Genomic DNA, 17,638 nt, shown 5'->3' with positions numbered 1-17,638 from the left:
GGGCAACACCACCCCGACGACCGGGAGAGTGGTAGATATAAAAGGCGCGTTTGTGAAGCGTCCAGAGTCTGTGACCGTGGGGCAGTGGATAGCGCGCCCGGCATCTGATGTTGCGGACCGAGCGGTCGTGGGTTCGATGCCCGTTGACGGAACTTTTTTTCTTTGCCATCTGATCGCGTACATTTTTTCGACGTCATTTCCGTGACGGAAATACGTCACTGAAGTCTTGGTGGACCCCGGCATAAAACACTTTCGTGTTAAAAGGTTGTAGCACCAGAAAAGTCGGCTATGTTTGTATTACCAAGCAAACTGCCATAGCGAATGCAAGCATGACATGCAATCCCGCTCACAAATCTCTGAGAGTCGAAATTTGTGCCCGCAAAAACCCCTTTGTCACGCACCACATTTGCAGCAACTAGAACGCAGGCAAACAGTAGAAACGCTTATGGCAGGAACATTCTTTTATATGCATTGAAGGCATGCACGTCACAGATGTGTAAGCAACGATGTGTACTCACACTGACATCACAGAAGCGCTAATAAATAAATAAACTTCTCTCGAAGACGCCCACACTTAGGACAAGACAATGAACACCACACACAAGAAGCTATAGAAAGTTTGCACTTTTTCCCAGTTAGTCGCATATTGCAGCAGAATACAAGAGTCAACGAGGGCCATTAATTAAAGAAAAGTACTACCACAAGTGAAGAAAATATAGTGGGCGGCCGCGCACATTTTTGTGTGTTGCGTAACACAAACATGACAAAAACACAGAACCCGTTTAGAATTAGTGCCTAAGTCTTACAAGCACAGAAAGAACAATGAACAAGCAACGCTCATGTTAATATGTCAGGCACTAACAGCTTAATGGCACGTGCCAACTTGAAAAAGCGATTGCATATATTGGTCTCTTAAGCCTACTCCGATGTGACAGCTCTTCGCAGCACATTGTTCAAAAGCACTCGCCATTCTAATAATGCGCCAGCCTCTTACATTTACAGCAATACGAAAACGCAGCGAATATGTTTTCACAAAACTACAAAGGTTTCAATCTCACACAACTCGAGGTTGCTTCCTTCAGAAAATGAAGTGTCGTTCCCATTCAGACGCAGAACGGAGCCGTCACAACGCAGTGTCGTTCACTGAAGAAAAGATAGCCCGATCATTAAAAGCTATACCTGAGTCGAGTGGCGTTAAAGCTTTCCGTTTCTATTTGGCCGTGTAATATGTGTCGAAAATAAACGCTGCTGTAAGCAGGTGAGACACCGAAGTACCGAGAGGTTACTTCAGTGACCAACTTTCCAACCTTACACGAGCATTAATTAGCCAGGGATGGACTCGGTACCACCGGATTCCCTGCCATCTCAGCTGAATGGCGACACATCGGTACCGGTTGCATCGAGTACCTGGAGCACGCTGAGCTACAGGCGAACGCTCTTTAGGCACAACCTCATGGAAGCACGAACCTGAACGTCATTCACTAGACAGCACCCTTTAAAACACACCTTGCTCTTGCAGGTGACGTTGATGAACCCAGAAACGGATGCAGTACGTTTCAATTTCTTCGGATATCTCGAGCTCAAGTCGGCGGCAGTGCAAAATTCGACTCGGCGGGTTTTCATATGGAATGCAACGCTTTCTGCATCGTCCCGTTGCAGGGCAAAGTGGCAGATAAGGCTACCACACTTTCCTTTTTCTGTTTCGTCACCATCGCTTCTGTATCTACAGTAACTTTTTACGACATATCCCGCCAAGCCGTTTTGTCAAAGTGTTAGCTTATTGCTCAGGCGCGGAAGACTCCACGGGGGCGTCGGCCGAGCCCCCGGACTTGGTTCCGGGTTCGTTCGTCTTGATCATGGCCCGGAAACCCATGGCGTCCGCGACGTACTCGACAAGGCGGAAGAGGCCGTCCTTGTCCGTGTAGCCGTACGAGCCGCGAACGGTGCCCGAACCGTCGCTGGACTGCTGGTGCATCTGCGTGTTGCCTTCTTCGTCCGTCACGTCGTACTTGAACTCGTACGGCTCGGGCGGAGAGTTGTCGTAGTCCTGCAAATCAAAACAGAACGAGCGTTGCAGTATGGGCTTGTCGGCAAGATATCGTATGAGGCACAGTAAATTAGCAAGCGCAAATGAGAATGCGAGGAAGGCATAAAAGCTTGGTGAGTGCTCTTCTTCACTTTATCGTGCTTGCGTTTTCCTTCTATGTCTTATACTATTTCACGTGACGGTGTCGCTAGGAAAAACCAGCTTGCTGGTGCTTGAGGGTACACTGCAGCTAACCTGGACAGATATCCCAGAATAGTGACGACCCCGATGATCAGGGCCGGCCGGTATTGAGGGCTGCACATGCAGCAAGAGCTCGAGACATCTTGGGCTGAACGCTATTCCCCATTGCTTTGTTATACCATGCACAGGTTTATTTATTAATTCGCTCAGCAATACGAAGGTGAAATGAAAGCGGAATGCTATGCCGTTTTGTCAAAATAGAGCTACCATCTAGTCCATTGTTCATTAAGTGACTTCTGGGCAAACCGATGTGTATACAGGCATACGACTATACGTTGCGTCCGTACATTATATCTGACCTAAGACAGGCGAAGATCTGGGGCCGAATTCACTAAGATTTTATATCACAAGAAATATTTGCTGTTTGCCTGCCAGCTTCATGATGATATATACCTAGCATTAGGATTGATTGCAGTTTTCTCACACAAAAAATTCTTGTGCAAGGCGTGTCTTTTTTTCTTTCTTTTTTTAGGGGGGGGTGCAGACCCGCTAATCCTCACGCAACACTATTTTTGATATGTCAAGTGGAAAACTGCTGCATACCTTGCGAATATTTTCTATTGCGCATGAAGTGTCTTTTATACGCAATATAAAAGATATATTTTGATATCCCTTCCGGAAATATGAACTCCTAGAAAAGAACGCAAGCATATACAAGAACACACAGAGACGTGTAGCATTACTCACGCCTTAAATTTAAGGACTCGGTCAGGTAACGTCGGAAATGCTGGAGCAAAAAAAAACAACCCGAAAAAAAAACTAAGAACACACGTGCACTCGTTTCGAGAACTCTCTAAAACTAAAGCGAAACGTGAACAAAGACTAAGAGCTCTTTTGTGTACAAAAGGCAAGGCAATAAAGACCTACTGAAGACAAATTGGGTGACCGTAATTCACCGCGACGGCCGCCGTCGTTTATTAAGACAAAGAATGCACAGTTCTGACATTTGTTTCGCAGAGGCAAAAGAACTCAGCGACGCCACAGAATTGTCATCCTGACAGCTCATACCTGTGTACAGTTAAGTGCACGTGTGATGGCCGTCAGCTGTAGCAACACGCGGCATACCCCGAAGAAACAACAGCCATCGTTTCGAAATAATTTCATCCCAGCAAGGCCCGATATCACCGCTCACAACTTCCTCTTGCGAGCATTCGACGCTTTTGGTGGTAGGCGCGAGAATAAAGCACTGATGTTACTAAAACGAAATGTACATTACAAGGAGACGGCCCGAAGAAGTTTCATCGGCATGTGTGGTAAGAAGTGCAAAATAATAATATTACCATAACTATATCTATACAGAAAGCAGGTCTCTGTATCACTTTAGAACCAACATTGGCAGAAAATGGAAATGTTCACTAATTTACTTTGAATGTGTGTCCACTTCTTTGTAAACAGAAAAAAAAAACCTGTTTCTTTCATAATTTATCAAGGCAACGCTTTCTAACTCCACTTCGTTGAAGTAGCTACAGATGTTCTCCTTACTCGCGCCTTCCAAGTCAGAATTTTCGTTTTTACTGCTCTGAGAATTTTCTTGCAGGCAGTCGGCTAAAACAACTTAGTAGGCGCTGCTCTTTACGATATGCTTGCCTAATTTCGCGCATTCCATGCGTCGCTCATGAATGAGTACATTTTTTCCTTCCTTTTGAGAGGATGACTCGTGGTAAGCAGGTAATTGGCGAAAGAAGAATGTAGGCTACAATTTAATGTGTGGAAGTGCGTCATAAAGTGTCTTCAGTTTCTAAATGACTGTGCACTATTACCCCTATGTTGACAATGTTGACAGGTACAGTTGTCGTCATCTGTCTTACCTGCTGTGCGTATGCCACCGCCAGAACGGCTAGAAGAAACAGTTTCACCATGGGGCCCTGAAAGAAAAGATTAGGTGTGAGGCAAAGGAATATGACGAGGCATGTGTCGGGAGACCTACACATGCTTCGCGGCTTGCTTCCCTGTCAAGCGAGCAAGCCTTACAGAAAAGCAAGTCGCGGCGAATATAAAACTGCAAAAAATGTACATAAATATATAAAATATATAAATTTTGCCAGACGAACAAGCCTGACTGAGATGCGAACGGGCGCTGCCAGCGCCTCCTACTGGTATAAACATCACAAGCCCATGTAATAAGGACATTTTAAGAACTTGCATGAATTTCGACTGCATGCCTGGTAGTACGGTATTTCCTCCAGTAAGCACACGTTCACGCTCCTTGCTTAGAAGACGAAAGAAGAGAATGCAAAATATTTCGGATTAAGTTAGCTTGAATAATATGGGGCTCGATGCGTCTCTTAGCGCTAGCGCTAGCGCTATCTTGCGCGCACTCAGTCTCGACAATAGGCAACGGTGGTTGCAGTTACACAACGCGTATGCGTGTATGTACGTACATATATGAAAAAGGATCGTTGTTTCAGGAGACCTATACATGCCTTCAGCCAGGGCTGCTGTTGTTTTGGAATGTCAAACTCCACAGAACAACTCGGAAGCCTCGTTGCCATTCGAAGTACACAAACAGGTAGTTCGTCCGCAGAAGTCCTAACCCCGAAACCATTCGAATTTGTGATAGGTGTACGGTTTCGTCGGATGATTAAGTGGCAATAGTGCGATTCGGACGTAGAGTCAGTAAATGCTGATGAAACAAAGATCTGGCGACACTAGCGCCTGCTTGAGTTTGATGGAAGTTCCTGAAGCGCGGATGTGAACGGTTGGCGAATTTTCAACTGCTCGTAGCTGAATCGTGCCAATAGAGCGTCATTGAAGTGAGGTAGTTTTACGCTACCGCTTTATATGGTCTAAGGCCGAAAGGGAGAGATCACGTTTATAAAGCGACTTAGCGTAGAAGCTTGGGCGTGTTGGTAAAACATTGAAAGGAACACAGCGGAATAGAAGACAGGGACAAAGTAAACATCATGTGAAAATGATTGCGTAATTTTTGCTGGTTGGGGTCCATATCGGTGGCATATGTATAAGTTCATCCTTCCAGTACTACGAATGAATGTGCTGTAAGTAAGTGCGGTGTCTGTGTCACCCTTCTTTGTCCCCATGCGCTGTTGGGCTGCGTTCGCTCCACTATTAACTCGACAGCCTTAAAGAGCTCGCTTCGCATAAATTCCGGCGTCGGCTTCGGCATCGTTGGTTGTGAACAAAAAATCAGTGTTGTCCGTGACCGAAAATTTGCGATAGATGCAAATTAATTAACCGGGCCTTCTGCGCGGCACGCAGGTGTTCGACCACCAAGCAATATCATTGCTTGGAACTGCTTCCGAAAGAAAACCAATGCGAATGTCTTACGATGCGAGAAGTCTCCTTAACGTATGTAACGTTGCGTGGCAGAAGCGTAGAATAGCACTAGATGTCAAGATATGTAGATTGCACAACGAGCAAGGGGTTTAAAAGCCCACCCATTACAAAGCGCGCAGATATATTTAATCATCATCAGCAGCAACAAAAGCATCAACAAAGTGAGCAGCTGCGTAGGTTCGCGTGTTATCTTACGGGTGCATAGTGGGTTCTCGGCTGATTCGCAAAAGGAAGAATCATGGCGTAGTGGGCACTTAGCAACTGTACAACTGAAATGATGTGCAAGAGCTACACTCTGCCGCTTCCGACTTTTTTTTTCTTTCCAGGCAGAAATTACCAACAGCGCCACCGCTGGATATGACGTCAACACTAACCCTTTAAAACTAACACGCCAGGGATGACAAGGCGCCTTTGACAAAGATAGGTCCACCTATCGAAACGTCGGCCAGCCTGCTCTAAGGCACTTTCTCCTGTTTCAAACCTATCCTGTGTATCCATCTGTCGGCTCCCATTTTGGCCTTGTACATGCGGTAGGCATTCTCAAATAGCTTTAAATGGCTAATGTTACGCGTACAGACGTTCCTTTCCTTGGGGCATGGCTGGGCTGTCCAACGAGAAACGAAGCGAGGCTACCGATTGAGAAGGCGATGAGAACGGGACCCGATTGCGCTACCGCGTTCTACTCTTGAGGCGAAGCTCAAGCGTCCTCCAGCTTTTTATAGAAAGGGCTTACGTCCCAGCCATCGTCACTGGTAGAAAGTTTGGTGTTGCTTTGGCGCCGGCATAAATCCTGAACAGCCGCCAGATCATGCATAAAGACACGTCAAGTAATATTGATAAAACAAATTTTGCTAACGCTCGCCTAATATGAATGCACCAACGGGTATTTCCCAAACCAGCGATCGAAATTAAAACGGAGGCTCCACGACGGAAAGCAGAAATCGCTGGGCCACTAAACTGGGTGATGACTATAAGAAACATTTCTCTGAAGATGACAGTAAAGTGGGCTATAGCGAAAACGCAATCTTCGTGATGGACTTCTGTCATAGGAAGAAACTGGTGTCGCTCGTTTGTGTTACGATACTGTAAGAAGACATAAATCGCTCGAGCTTTTTTCATCCCCTGTAAAACGCATACGCGTTAAAATACATTTTCTATGATTATCGTGGCATCTGAAGTTACGAGTGTCATTATCCTTGCGTAAGAAACTGGACGGGAAAAGAACGAGAAATACTGCGTGATTTGCAAACTTTTTTGTACAACGCAGCATCCGAGCGCTAGACGTTGGTCGATATCTCGATTTTCCTTTTTTTCTTTTTGCGATAGCAAATATATAGACACTTTCGGCGGGTTTTTGCCGTCGCCGTGACGCTCCGTGTAATGTCGAAATCAATACGGTCACTGCATTAGAATGGAAAGTTGGGCTAGTCGGAATACTCGCATGATTGATGCAGCACTAAAACACGAAGGCGTAGAACTGAGGGCACAGGACAAGCGCTGTCCTGTGCCCTCAGTTCTACGTCTTCGTGTTTTAGCGCTGCATCAATCAATCATGCTATAACATCACCCCGCGCATCGTATGTTCTACGCGCTATAGTAGGAGCGCGAGCGCTGGAGACGAGCGCGGCTGAAGCAGAGATCAAAAGAGCCGGTCTTCTCTGCTGCACGAGGGGCACATGCGATAAAATCGCCCCGCATACGAGGCCTGGCGTCGATAGCTCTTGAAGCAGAGAGGAAACGCCGTGCCCGTCTTTCGTCGGGCGAAGGAGCGTGAAGAGGCGCCGCGGGGGAAGGGGGTGGTGGTAAGGGTACTGCGTCGCTCGAGCGGCAACTGCGACCTTTCATCAAAAGTGTGTGGTCATGAGAGCTGGCGTGCGCGTTATCTCGATAACTGGACGGCTCGTATATGTTACGTGGTGTGCTCCCAGCGCTTACTTTGTGTTGAGACGACAAACAGCACGAAAACCGCTCCGCTCCCTGGAGCGGTCGCACTCGCTTTAATCAGCGTTTTCTAGAGTTAGCGAAATCGGATTAGAATGAGTTAGCTGCTAGCCTTCCTTCGTGTAAAGTTCCAATTTGTATCTATCACCATCAATTGCTTCGCCGAAACTGTGATTTTTGTCTTTGAACCATTGTTTTAACGGCTAAGCACTTTTGTAATCCCATGGTCTCATTCTACTAACGCGTTGGAAGCCAGGAAAGATAAACGTCACTGCGTTATCTGATTGGTTATTTCTCAATTTTCCATGGTTCCTGTTATAGTTTTCGCGTGCATCATCGTGCTTACTTGACTGTCGCTCTAGCGTTGCTGATGTTGTCGTATTCGAAAACTCTAAAATCCAAAGAATGATGCTCTCACTATCAAGTGTTAAGTTAGTTCGAGTTGTGCTTTAACTTACCTGAACTCACATGTACTTTTGTTTTCATTCGCTCCACCGGTCTAAAAGCAATTCTAACACTTCTCAGAAGTCTCACCTTTGTTCTACAAAAAATATTATAGAAAAGCTTGAGTTTGAGAGCAAACAGCTCACTGTTTCTCCAAAATTTCAGAAAAATCTCGAAATTACCCATAAGTACACTTCCATGAGGCAGGAGTCAGATGATGTGTTCAACGTTAAATTGATACGGGGAAGAAACTTCGACATTGTCGACCTCCGTATTGACTTGATGCGAAAAGAAAATGCGAATCAAGAATAAAATACGCCCCCCGCGATGGTACTGTGGTTACGGTCCTCGGCTGCTGACTCGAAGGTCGCTGGTTCAATCCCGGCCGCGGCGGTCTCAATTCTATGGAGGCGAAATGCTTCAGGCGCATGTACTGTGCAATGACGCTGCACGTTAAAGAGCACCGGATCGTCGACATTTGCGCAGCCCTCCACTATGACACGCCTCATAATCATATCGGAGTTTTAGCAACTGAAATCCCAGATAGTATTATTAAGAATAAAATATAACATGCATATAATACGCAGAAATAAAGAGTTGGATCCTGAGAAATCTCATAGTTTGTACTTGGAGCTAAGAGAAGCAGCACTATTTCATTCATCGAAGACTGGAAAGATTGTCTGGCTCGTCGCGAAAATTTTGGTACCGCACCATTCATATTTGGCCTCCAAAAGTACTGTCATCGGTAAAGAGAGAGAAAAATGTTTTAATAAAAAGCTGCACATATTCGCCTGGCTATTCACCTGACATGCTACTCCAAGTGCTGGGTGATGATTATGATATATACACTGATAACTTCATAACACATACAGCCACACAAACACACACACATAGCCTACACTGATTACAAAGTTTTGTTCAGGCTCGTGGCCCTCAAGAAAGTCAACAGCGCTTTCGTGGCGCGTAATGCACACGTGCTGCTTTGTCATGGACCCAGAAAAAAAACACTACCATTTGCACCTGCCACTGAGTCAAACACCTAATATGAGAAGTTGGAGTAGTTGTCCTTATTGTACAGATGAGCAACGAACGTTTATAGTTCGCTTAGATAGTTTTACGACGTAGAGACGCCGCCGATGTATCATGCTCGTCGCTAAACATGATGATCAGAGGGTTGAGCAACCTTGGAAGGCCTTGAAAAGCCCTTACGGCGATGCACCATGCCAAGATTGCGAAAGAACGGTGTCAGCGTTGCATTCTTGCCTTCATATTTTGTTCATCTTCAAGGTAAACCGGAGTGTAGCGATTATCAGTCAACGTGTAACTTATCGTTGTTAATGTAATAACATTGTACTCTGTACGAGATCTACGTTGGTGATAAGCCATGTCAATGGTCAGTTCACAGCAAGTGCTCGGAGTTCAGCTTATTGATATGATGCACGCAGTCTTCTTGATCAGATACATTTAGGTCAGACAAGCGAATGTCAGCTGCTTTGGTATATACAATGTGCTATGTGGCAGTCTGGTAAAAAATTATAGCTTTCATTCTATTACATGTACCATTCGGTAACAGAGTAGAGCCGCCGAAAAGCTGCACGCAAATTTCGAGACATGGTAATGTAGTATTCAGGCTGGTCTCAAGCACAAGCACCAGGAGTCGTGCACCAATTAGACGCGCAGTAAACAGTAAGCTAAAGCATTGACTCAAGTTGGGTTTTGTTCTTACAGTTCAGTTTGGGGACACTCTTCCTATTTTGGTAATTAAAAAGGACGGGGGGGGGGTGACAACTTGTGAATCAGGCGTATTGTGAATCAGGCGTAGGTGTGGCCCGCTTGCTTCCCATTCATATCGCTATTGCACACTCACAAGTATCTCATTCTTTTGCGTAAAGGTAAGGTATTTCAGCGAAATTAACCACGTTGCCGTGGTACGCACGTAAATGCTGTTTTAGCCGAACAATTTAACATTAATAAGGATAACGCACGGCTCCATTCGCACATTGAAAAATGCGCGAATGCCACTGACAAACAATTATGTTCGCCCACCTTCATTATATTTGAGTGAACTAAACAAACGAAAATTTAACCGTTCCAGAGGACTGGACGGGTTCCAACATCTTCATACGTAAACCTAATTTCGATATGCTCAGCCTCGAGTGAAAAGGAGTACGCAGCATGGTGGACGTTACTCATCGCTCACATTGTCATATTTTGTACGTCAATGCGCAATCTAAGGCACATTTGTTACGGTGCTATAAGATACTATACAGAATGCCACAAAGAGACGGAAAATAAGCTTTCAAGCTAGCTTTCAGTACGATAAATGCTCATTTGAGAGTAACATTTACCAACTAATTTTTTTAATGGAAAGATTTAACGAAAAAGCAGAAAAAATTGATTTGAAGTTTATTATAGGTGCACATACGCCCGCTTCGTGTAAACAAAATGCAAGATAGCTCCATTTCACTACGCGTTCCCGACTGTCTCTTGAGATCAAGGATACGATGAATCCCTTAGCTTAGCGAATCACTTTCCGTACCATAGCGGAAAGGACCACAATTGTTGTCGCTACGCTTTGCACTTTGGTAGTCGCTGTAGCTTATGAACTTGCCCCGTCATGCTCTGCACTTTGTAGCCAATTACTTTCTTACCTGATAATCACGTTTAGATGGTTAGCGTGCTTGCCGACATTAATAGGCCGACGGAACAAAAGAGATTATCGCGACAGCGCGTATAGTCTAAAAAACTTTCTTCGAGGAATATTTTGAGAACAGCCTAAGTGGTTACCATGCATGCCAGTTTCCCTTGAGTAGCTTTATAGCGCTCTGTAACTATATGGTGTATAGGTCTCTTGAAACGAGGATCGGCCAAGTGGGCAACCTAGGGGTTCTAATTGATTGGTCTGAGTTTTCGTGAACGGAGATTGGCATGTCCTTCCAAACCTTCCCCGACCTGTTTCTTTATTCAGCTATCAGCACCGACTACAGCCCTGAACTATATCGATGATATACGAATCTATGGATCTCTTTTGTGCTCTGGAATTTACTGATGGGCATCGTCGCATACACTGCCATATCACTCTTCGCCGCAGTATCATCCAGCACAAGGCTCGTGGACGTTTCGCACGCTCACCATATTCCTCTTGAACGTCTTCGCGTGACGCAGCAGCAATGTAACCGATAAGCGTGGCGTACACGACGGGCCTTTCCGGGACTGCAGGTACCTGCGCACAGAGCTCTCAACAAAGTGACGCCGTAGCCTGGAGGATCACCGGCCTTTATACGGGATAGCTTTATGCACCCCCTCGCCGAAGCTCCTATTTGAACCCCTTCTGTTCACCCGGTAGCCTATACATATAGACTGTCACTTTCCCTCTTTCAGCCCCTCCATCGCCGACCGCGAAGACGTCATTCTTAACGCGCGCAGCACACGAACACGCACGCACACACAAGCACAGCCCCGTTTCGTGCATCGTGTGATCTCAATGCGGGTGAGGAGGGGGCAGTGAAGAAGCCGCCAGAGAGAACGCAGCATCATTTCGCGAAGCGAGAGTGCGGGAAGAAGCAGAAGGGGGACGTAATGGTGTCCCTTCTAGAAGACGCTCGCGTTGCGCCCTCGGTCGCCGAGCTTCAAGGATGGCCGGTGTTAGCGTACACGTGGTAGCCGCAGCCACCGTCCTTTCCCTACGGCCAGCCTCGACAACGCGAGCTATGAGCTGCATGCATCACAGCCATGGCCGGACCCGAATTACACGCTCCTTATACTATGTTAGCGCCGCTTCCTTAGAGGCACGGTCGTATACGCTCGGGCCCCTCGTCGCGTGCTCGCGGAGGTGTGGCCTTCACCTTCAACCGGCTCGCTTGCCGTTAAACGCGAGCGTCGCGCGAACAAGCGCGGAAAACAACGAGCCAAGAGAAAGTGTGTGCGTGCTAAACCCGCTTCACGTTTGCGTGCGACCTCCTGCGCTTGAGTGGGAGTATAAAGGCTGCACCACTTGTTCGGAGGTGAACGCAGCCATCACCTCGGCGCTTCCCTTGCCGGGTCAAGGCGAGGCACGGCTGGCAGGCCTCAATCACCGATGCTGGGAAAGACCTCCAACGTACGAGCGAGGCGCGCTCAATTGTATTACAGAATGGGAACCTGTTAAAGCGTGCTGCCCCGGCAGGCGCGAGCAATAACCGACCGGCGGGGTTAAAAGGCGAGCTGTTAATTGGCGCCAAGACTGATGACGATTCACCGCGCTTCGATGTGTCAGGCGGAAAAGTGCCGGGGCAGTTGCGTAAGATGCGAACGATAGTTTTTTTCTTTTCTCTCTCGAGAAACTTCGGTTCCTTCTTGATTACATGAGATTTTCGGCATCGGCCTCCCGAGCCGCTTCAAGTCGTGGCGTGCGCTTAATGGCAACATGAATGCGACGACATAATGATAACTTTCTGTCTCGTAGAGGAATGAGGTATAGCGTAAACAGGCTAAACGTATACGCAGCTGCAGGAAATGACCGCACAGGTCCCCCATTCTCGTACGCGCGTCCTCGTCGAGCATATTGTGGCGATACTTCGCACGGGTCACTGAATAAGCCGGACATGTAGGAAATTGTGGCTCAAGGCAGTTGCGCGTAACTTGTACGGTAGGAACCAGGACGGTAAAGAAGAATCGTCTGACTGTTCAAATCCAGGTTCCAGCTCGGCGTCTAAACTACGCCGTCTCTGCAAGATTCAAAGCATCGCGACTGTATACTGTTCGATATCCTGAACACCTCTACTTTTTGCCCCACTTCAAAATTTTACAGCACTGGTTGCTATGTGTGCTTTTCTGTCCCATCGGTTTTATGGTAGCGTAACGGCAATGATTACGTTAATTCCACCCCCCCCCCCTCCAAGAGAAAACAGTAAAACAAAACGTACAAGTTCCCTGCCTGCCCCCCCCCCCCCACCCCCTCGCCCCGAAGGGGCTCACTTTTCGTGAGAGATGGGGAGAGAGGTGGGCAAGATAAGTTAACACACACACACACACACACACACACACACACACACACACACACACACACACACACACACACACACGCGCGAGTGTCATAATTGTTCTACAAGGCGAGTCGCTCGGTAAACCACATGCATGGCTGTAATTGCACACAGCCATGCATGTTAGTGGAAGATTCAGCTGCCGGCATAACGCGCACGACGGCTACCTTTGTGATTCTTAAACTTTATACGTCACATCACCACATCCGAATACACCATTTGTCAGTTTGCGAACCATTTGTTGTCGTCTTCTGTTTTTCTCGTTCTTGTCTTTAGTAAACAGTGCAAGAAGATATAAGGGTGAGACGGTGGAAGGAACTGTGCGACGAATTCATGAACGTGTGCAGAACTGCACTCATTAAGTCAGTGGCTCTCGCATGGTCCATTCGTACTAAGGAAGCACGGAAGTGTCTTCAATGCCTTTTGGACCGGTAAGCGATGGGTACGGGGCTCTATTGGCACCTCCACCAAAAGTAAGCGATCGTGCTTCGGAAAGTAGCCGATAATAGCAGACTGGAAAGAGTGATTGTATTTTTGAATAAAATCGAGGGCAGTTGCCGAAAAAGTGCTGTATCTTTCTTCACTACTGGAGCGCTCGCACGCAGCACAGACGGTCATTCGAATTAGTGTACAGTGTACGTGTTCGTGAAGGCAATTTCCAACGAAAGCGCACAGAGAAGCGACGCCTGACGTTGATGATGTCGGAGCTGCAGCGAAGGATTCAGTTGACGTATTTTGCTATGTCTTATATTTGGGCTGTTCCAGACCTTCAAAGAGAGACTACGAGCCTGATGAAAAAGTCACAGTTTCGCCGCAACGGCGAAGCAATGAATGCGATAGCAATAAATTGGAATGTAAAGCGAAGAACGGAAAGCAGCTCGAAATTGCCAGCGCGTCGCTCGAGCCCAAAAGACGCACGAAAAGAACGCACACGGGACGAGCGCGAACTATCATGCGTCACAGCTCGACACTTGAATCGCACTGCTCAAACATAAAGCAGGACGCACGAAACGAACGAACAGGTACACACAAGACGAACGCGAACTAATTGTCACAGTTCTTACTTATTTCTGTTTGAACAGCGCACTCCTTTCGCAAACGCGGCCGCTGCAGCGAGCGCAGTAACCTTCGTGCCCCCCGCTCCACCCCAGAAGCCGCCCCTTCTTTCCTAGAGATAAGCGCACGAAGGGGACCACGCCCTGTAGGGCCAACAGCAACGGCGTTCGCAGGAGCGGGGCAACGATGTTTAAAGCGCGCACGTCGCGCCATATATGTGTTCACTAAGAAAGCATGCTGAAGTAGGTGGTGTATATAAATAGCTCGCCGTTAGCAGGCTGTAAGACGTTGCTGTTCGTGGCCTAACGTCTAACGCCGCGCGCTGGCAAGCGAGAGGTCGCACGTTCGAGTCCGCGCTTCGGAAAGATTTTCTCAATTACTTTTCGTTGTGGCTTATATATATATATATATATATATATATATATATATATATATATATATATAGATATATATATATAGATATATATATATATATATATAGATATATATACAGTACATGACGGCGGCCACCGACGGCAAAAATCAGTCGAGACTGTCCATATAACTGCTATCGCAATAAAAGCTGCCTAATAGCTTTTGTTCTGTCTTGTCTTCTCGTTGTGATGCCTGAGCAGATTTGCCTGCTAGTCACTGCCACTGAAAGTGTATTCACAAATTCGTGGCCTTTTTATTTGACATGATTATAAGCTTGAACTATGAAATCTTGTACACTACGCCCGAGATGTCTAAATTGGAGTGCCATTCACGACTTGCAAACAACTTCTTCGTTAGGCGTATTTTACACGCAGCGGTTGCTTCCCTTCCATGAAGACCAGGTAACATATAATAATATCACTTTGTTGTAAACTATACGACAACTTCTGCTATGCGCGAGCTGTGTTGAGCGAGACAGTTGGTCGAGTTGGAATGTAAGGTATTTCACTAATTCTATGTGCTCGTCCTAAAATCAAGGTTTCCAGATCAGCTTCATACAGTGTGTCATCAGCTTTGTCTCTACGTTCACCAGCTGCCTGTGTCGCCTTTAACTGATCACCAACCTCTATTCTGATAATCACAGTGAGGTTTAAGTACTTTGGAGTACATCCTATTGAAAGTTACGGAAATTAAAAAAGGTGTTCTTTCAGTTTAGTTGTGTGTTCGTCTTAAAGTTCACTACGTCTAGGAAGCATACCCTATGCCATCCTTAACTAGGCTTACAGTGCACAGCTATAGATACGCATGAACGAAAGGTCCATAGATTACGACAAGTGTTTTTCTGTCGAAGTGTGGCGTTCAGCGGTAAGCATACTTAAGTATTAGCCACCAACTTGCCAAAACGTGTACACTTTAGCGAATGTACTTTTCGTTCCAATGTGGCGTCACGCATTTAAATTTAATGCAAAGCATACTTTCTGAACTTCTACACAACGCGTCGCGAGGTATTACCAGTGCTCGCAATGTCGCGTTGATTCTCACCTGATTTTCGGTTCACCGTGAAAGCCTAGCAGATGTAACGCTCGAATCGCTGTAGTACATGTATACCCCAATCCACAGCTACTTCCTTACGTACGCCGGTTGCCCATTCTATTCCCTGCACGACAACGCAGTAATAGGACACATCGAACCTCAGTGTCCCCATCGCAACAAATATACGCTTTGCTTTCAAAAAAGCAAGCGCATGTATGCATGCTTACCCAAGGCTTGCAGTTTGGTACGTCTGCTTCGTCGGTCTCTCGCCGCTGAAATGCCGTTAAATACTAGCTCCGGTATAGTGTATGTGACTTTGTGATAGAGTCACCCCTCCCAAAGTCTTGTGTGTGACAAACGAGCATGATGGGCTCAAGTTTCACTCAGCAAAGTGTGGACAGGAGTGTCGCCGTTGAAGTTAGCCGTCCGGAAAAGCACGCACTCTAAACTGTAACGGTCACTTGCCCTCGGATCATACTAGAACTTGCCTCACTTGGGTGGAAGGCAAAGAACATTAATTCTGCGGCAATGCTGAGCGTGCGCACTTTGCGAGCCTGAGCTTTGCCCATGACTACATCATGCATATGTCTCCCTGCTGTGCCTGTCTGAGACTTGGATGGCCCAGAGTGACCTTCCGGCTTCCATGGATGAGTTTTGGCACGTCTGCAGTACATCTAAACACGACAAGCGAGCGGCGGGTATTACCATGTACTGCAAGCCTGGCTACAGAGTAGCCAGGCTTGCAGTGATGAGGTGTGTGCCACGTGAGCGAGTGAATGAATGCAACCTCAGCGTCTGCACTGGACTCACGTCTAGTGCAGACGCTGAGGACGCATGATGGATGACGCAGTGAATGTTGTGTGCAACGCCTTGCCGCGCAGCAACCCCGAGGAAAACTTCGTAATTGTTGGGGACTTTAGCAAAGACATTCATTCGTCGGCACCCGCAATTTCTCCGAGAGAACGGAGACAAGTGTGGTACTCATCTGGCCATCCCATTGGCCTTATTTCTCCACCCCAGTGCTGGGTAGCAAACCGGATGCTAATATCTGGCTAACCTCCCGGCCTTCCTTCTTTCATCTCTCTCTCTCCCTCCCAGAGAACCTGCCTTGACCTCATGTTTTTAAAGTTAGATAGCAAATTAGAGAGAGGCATGTGTCTGACTCTAGTGATTGTGCTCGGTGACCAAATTTGATGCACTCGGAGCAAGAGATCGTGCATCGACGAGACTGTTCCGCAGTTCAGATCAAAGAGTTTTTAGAGCATCTTACGGGCGACGCACCAGGGGATAGCACCCATTCACTTGCACGTCGCCACGTTTCCGTAGTGAAACGTCTCTGTAATTTTTTCATGCCGCCGACATCTTGAGCTAAACTTATCCAAATGCCTGTTCAATCACAGTTAAATCACTGTTCTCGGACACCACGTCTACGCTCACGGGATTCAGCCTGGTCCCGCAAAAATTCGCGCTGTCCGAAATTCTGCCGTACCATGCTTGGCAAAGCAGGTGCGAAGCTTAGTAGACTCGTGTTCTTACTTCCAAAATTTTGTTTAAAAACGAGCTCGCAGTGATGGGCTTATCACAGGGGTGTACGCAGAAATTTTTTTCAGGGAGGGGGGAGGCTCCTCCTTGATCTGAAGTTCGGGCCCGGCAGGCAGATGTGGTCGAGTGTCATTTTGTGCTCTGTGTACCACAGCAAAATAAATTCGGAGGGAGGGGGGGGCACGGGCCCTGTGTGCCACCCCCTGGCTACGCCACTGGCTTATCACCGACTTTTTACAAAGGACGCGCCCTTCTCATGGGAACAAGAGCAAGCAGAGGCCCTCACCACTCTCATCGAACTCTTTACGACCTCCCGAATTTTAACCGATTGCGACCCTTCTACACCCACCGTAATTCGCACAGACGTCAGTGGACACGGCATTCGCTCAGATACGTAATGGCTGTGAGTGCTTGCTGGCCTACGCTAGCCGGCTTCTATACACACCTGAGCGCAGCTACTCCATCACCGAGCGAGAGTGTCTTGCTGCAGGCAGTTTGGGCTGTAGCAAAATTTTGTCCGCACTTATTTGGCCGCATATTCCCTGTTATTACTGATCGCACTATACTGGCTGTCTGTGTTGATGGACCTTATAGGGTGACTGTGTCA

The 17,638-nt window shown here is 47.1% G+C and overlaps 1 protein-coding gene across 1 annotated transcript; it reads right to left on the bottom strand.

Moving 5' to 3' along the window:
* Positions 1-460: 460 nt before the first annotated feature.
* On the bottom strand, positions 461-11,314 carry LOC119395939 (cuticle protein 10.9). The gene is made up of 3 exons (XM_037662972.2): positions 11,099-11,314; positions 4,096-4,152; positions 461-2,047 (listed from the first exon to the last, which is right to left on the bottom strand). Exons 1-3 carry the CDS (start codon positions 11,099-11,101, stop codon positions 1,778-1,780), a joined length of 330 nt encoding a protein of 109 aa, XP_037518900.1. The 5' UTR covers positions 11,102-11,314; the 3' UTR covers positions 461-1,777.
* Between the last annotated feature and the right edge of the window lie 6,324 nt (positions 11,315-17,638).

This window comes from Rhipicephalus sanguineus, chromosome 6 (genome assembly GCF_013339695.2).
Source record: "Rhipicephalus sanguineus isolate Rsan-2018 chromosome 6, BIME_Rsan_1.4, whole genome shotgun sequence".
Taxonomy (NCBI): Eukaryota; Metazoa; Arthropoda; class Arachnida; order Ixodida; family Ixodidae; genus Rhipicephalus; species Rhipicephalus sanguineus.
The sequence above is the reverse complement of the archived record's forward strand: the minus strand, read 5'-3'. Positions and strand labels throughout refer to the sequence as shown.